Below are 1,480 nucleotides of genomic sequence, written 5' to 3'. Positions count from 1 at the left end.
GCAATGGATAATTAGAAAAAGAAAAGAGGGTAAGAGGAGAGGTTGGGATTCTCTTTAAATGGCAGCACTTTGGCTTGGCCTTGTACAGTCATGCTGTGAAATGGGAGGGGCTGGGTGCAGAGGTTGTCCCTGAGCTCATTGCAATTGACAGTACCAGCAGGGATGACATCACAAGCAGGGAGGTGAGGTCACAGAGGAAAGTCCTTCCCCATTGGTCCTGCCAGGCAAGGTGTACCCTGGTTTCCACTGGGCTGGAGAGCACAGCATCTCAGCCTGCAGAGGAGAAGGACTGAGCTGAAGCCCTTCCTCGGGGAAGCTCGGCCTTGGTGGAGAGGTACTTGCCTGAGTGCGTGAGGCCACCCAGCTACCGACACCTCTAGACTGGGCTGGTAGAGGTGGAGCAGACAGAAGGCACCAGGAAGGGCCAGTAAATACATCAAGAGCAGGCAGGAAAAGCAAGACAAGGGCACAGGAAGATGAGCCTGCACGACATGGATATACCTATGGAAGCAAGCAGCATGCCTGGAACAGATGAGGTCTGTGATGAACCTGAGCCTGAGCCTGAGCCTGAGCCTGAGCTGATGGAGCCTGAGGCATCGTGCTCTGGGGAGCCCTCCATGCGCCGGGAAGTGAAGACCAAAAAGAGTCGCTCCTCCCGGGCTGGGCTGCTCTTCCCTGTGAGCCGCATAGAGAGGCAGCTGCGCAGAGGTCAGTTTGCTGAGCGCTTTGGAGCCTGTGCCCCTGTCTACCTGGCTGCTGTGCTACAGTGGGCGACACACAAGACCGTGGACATGGCTGGGAAGATTTCCAAGAAGAGCAACCAACAGTGCATCTCTCCACAGCACTTGCAGATGTCTGTGAAGAGCAGCTCTATACTCAAGCACCTTCTGGGAAGCAGGCCCAAGTACCGTGGCAGGGCTGCCCCAAAAAGCCACCGCATGGCATCACCCTCCAGAATGAAGAAGAACAAGAAGATGAAGAGAAGAAGCAGACAGCAGTCTGCGCCTGCCCGTGCCACTGCTGCTGTTAGTGTCAAGTGAAAGCAGAAATTTCTGTCCCATATTGGCATGGCAAGGGCTGTCTCGTTTGCCAAATTACTCACTATGGTCTAACAGTTGAATAAAATGCCCTTGAACTAACATATTGTGCTGGAGAGTGACTTGCAGGTGTTAGGCAGCAATGTAGGAAGAGTGAGGCCAAGGGACAGCAATTGCCTGTCACCCCAGGGGCAAGAAGCACCTTGCCAGTGATTTGTTGAACAGTGACACCTGTCAGTGTCGCAGTGGTGAAGACCCTGCAGTGAGTTTGCTTAAGAACCCTGACTACCTGCTGGTATTTTGCCAGCTGCTGAGCCTCCAGGGCCTTCTTGCGGCTTTGTCTTCCCTGTCCAGATGGTTCCTGTACAGGAGCCTAAGCATGACTACAGAGAGAGAGAGAAGGAGGGAGGGAGGGAGTTCTGACTGCATCTCTGACTGCACAC

At 54.1% G+C, this 1,480-nt stretch overlaps 1 protein-coding gene across 1 annotated transcript; it reads left to right on the top strand.

The window, feature by feature from the left end:
• The first annotated feature begins 204 nt into the window (after positions 1–204).
• LOC107313874 (histone H2A, sperm-like) lies at positions 205–1,140 on the top strand. The gene has a single exon (XM_015862550.2). The coding sequence runs from the start codon at positions 477–479 to the stop codon at positions 1,038–1,040; it is 564 nt and encodes a 187-aa protein (XP_015718036.1). The 5' UTR covers positions 205–476; the 3' UTR covers positions 1,041–1,140.
• Positions 1,141–1,480: the final 340 nt, after the last annotated feature.

This window comes from Coturnix japonica, chromosome 4, assembly GCF_001577835.2.
Source record: "Coturnix japonica isolate 7356 chromosome 4, Coturnix japonica 2.1, whole genome shotgun sequence".
In the NCBI taxonomy this organism is placed as follows: Eukaryota; Metazoa; Chordata; class Aves; order Galliformes; family Phasianidae; genus Coturnix; species Coturnix japonica.
Note: the sequence above shows the minus strand (reverse complement) of the source record. Positions and strands in the feature narration are given on the sequence as shown.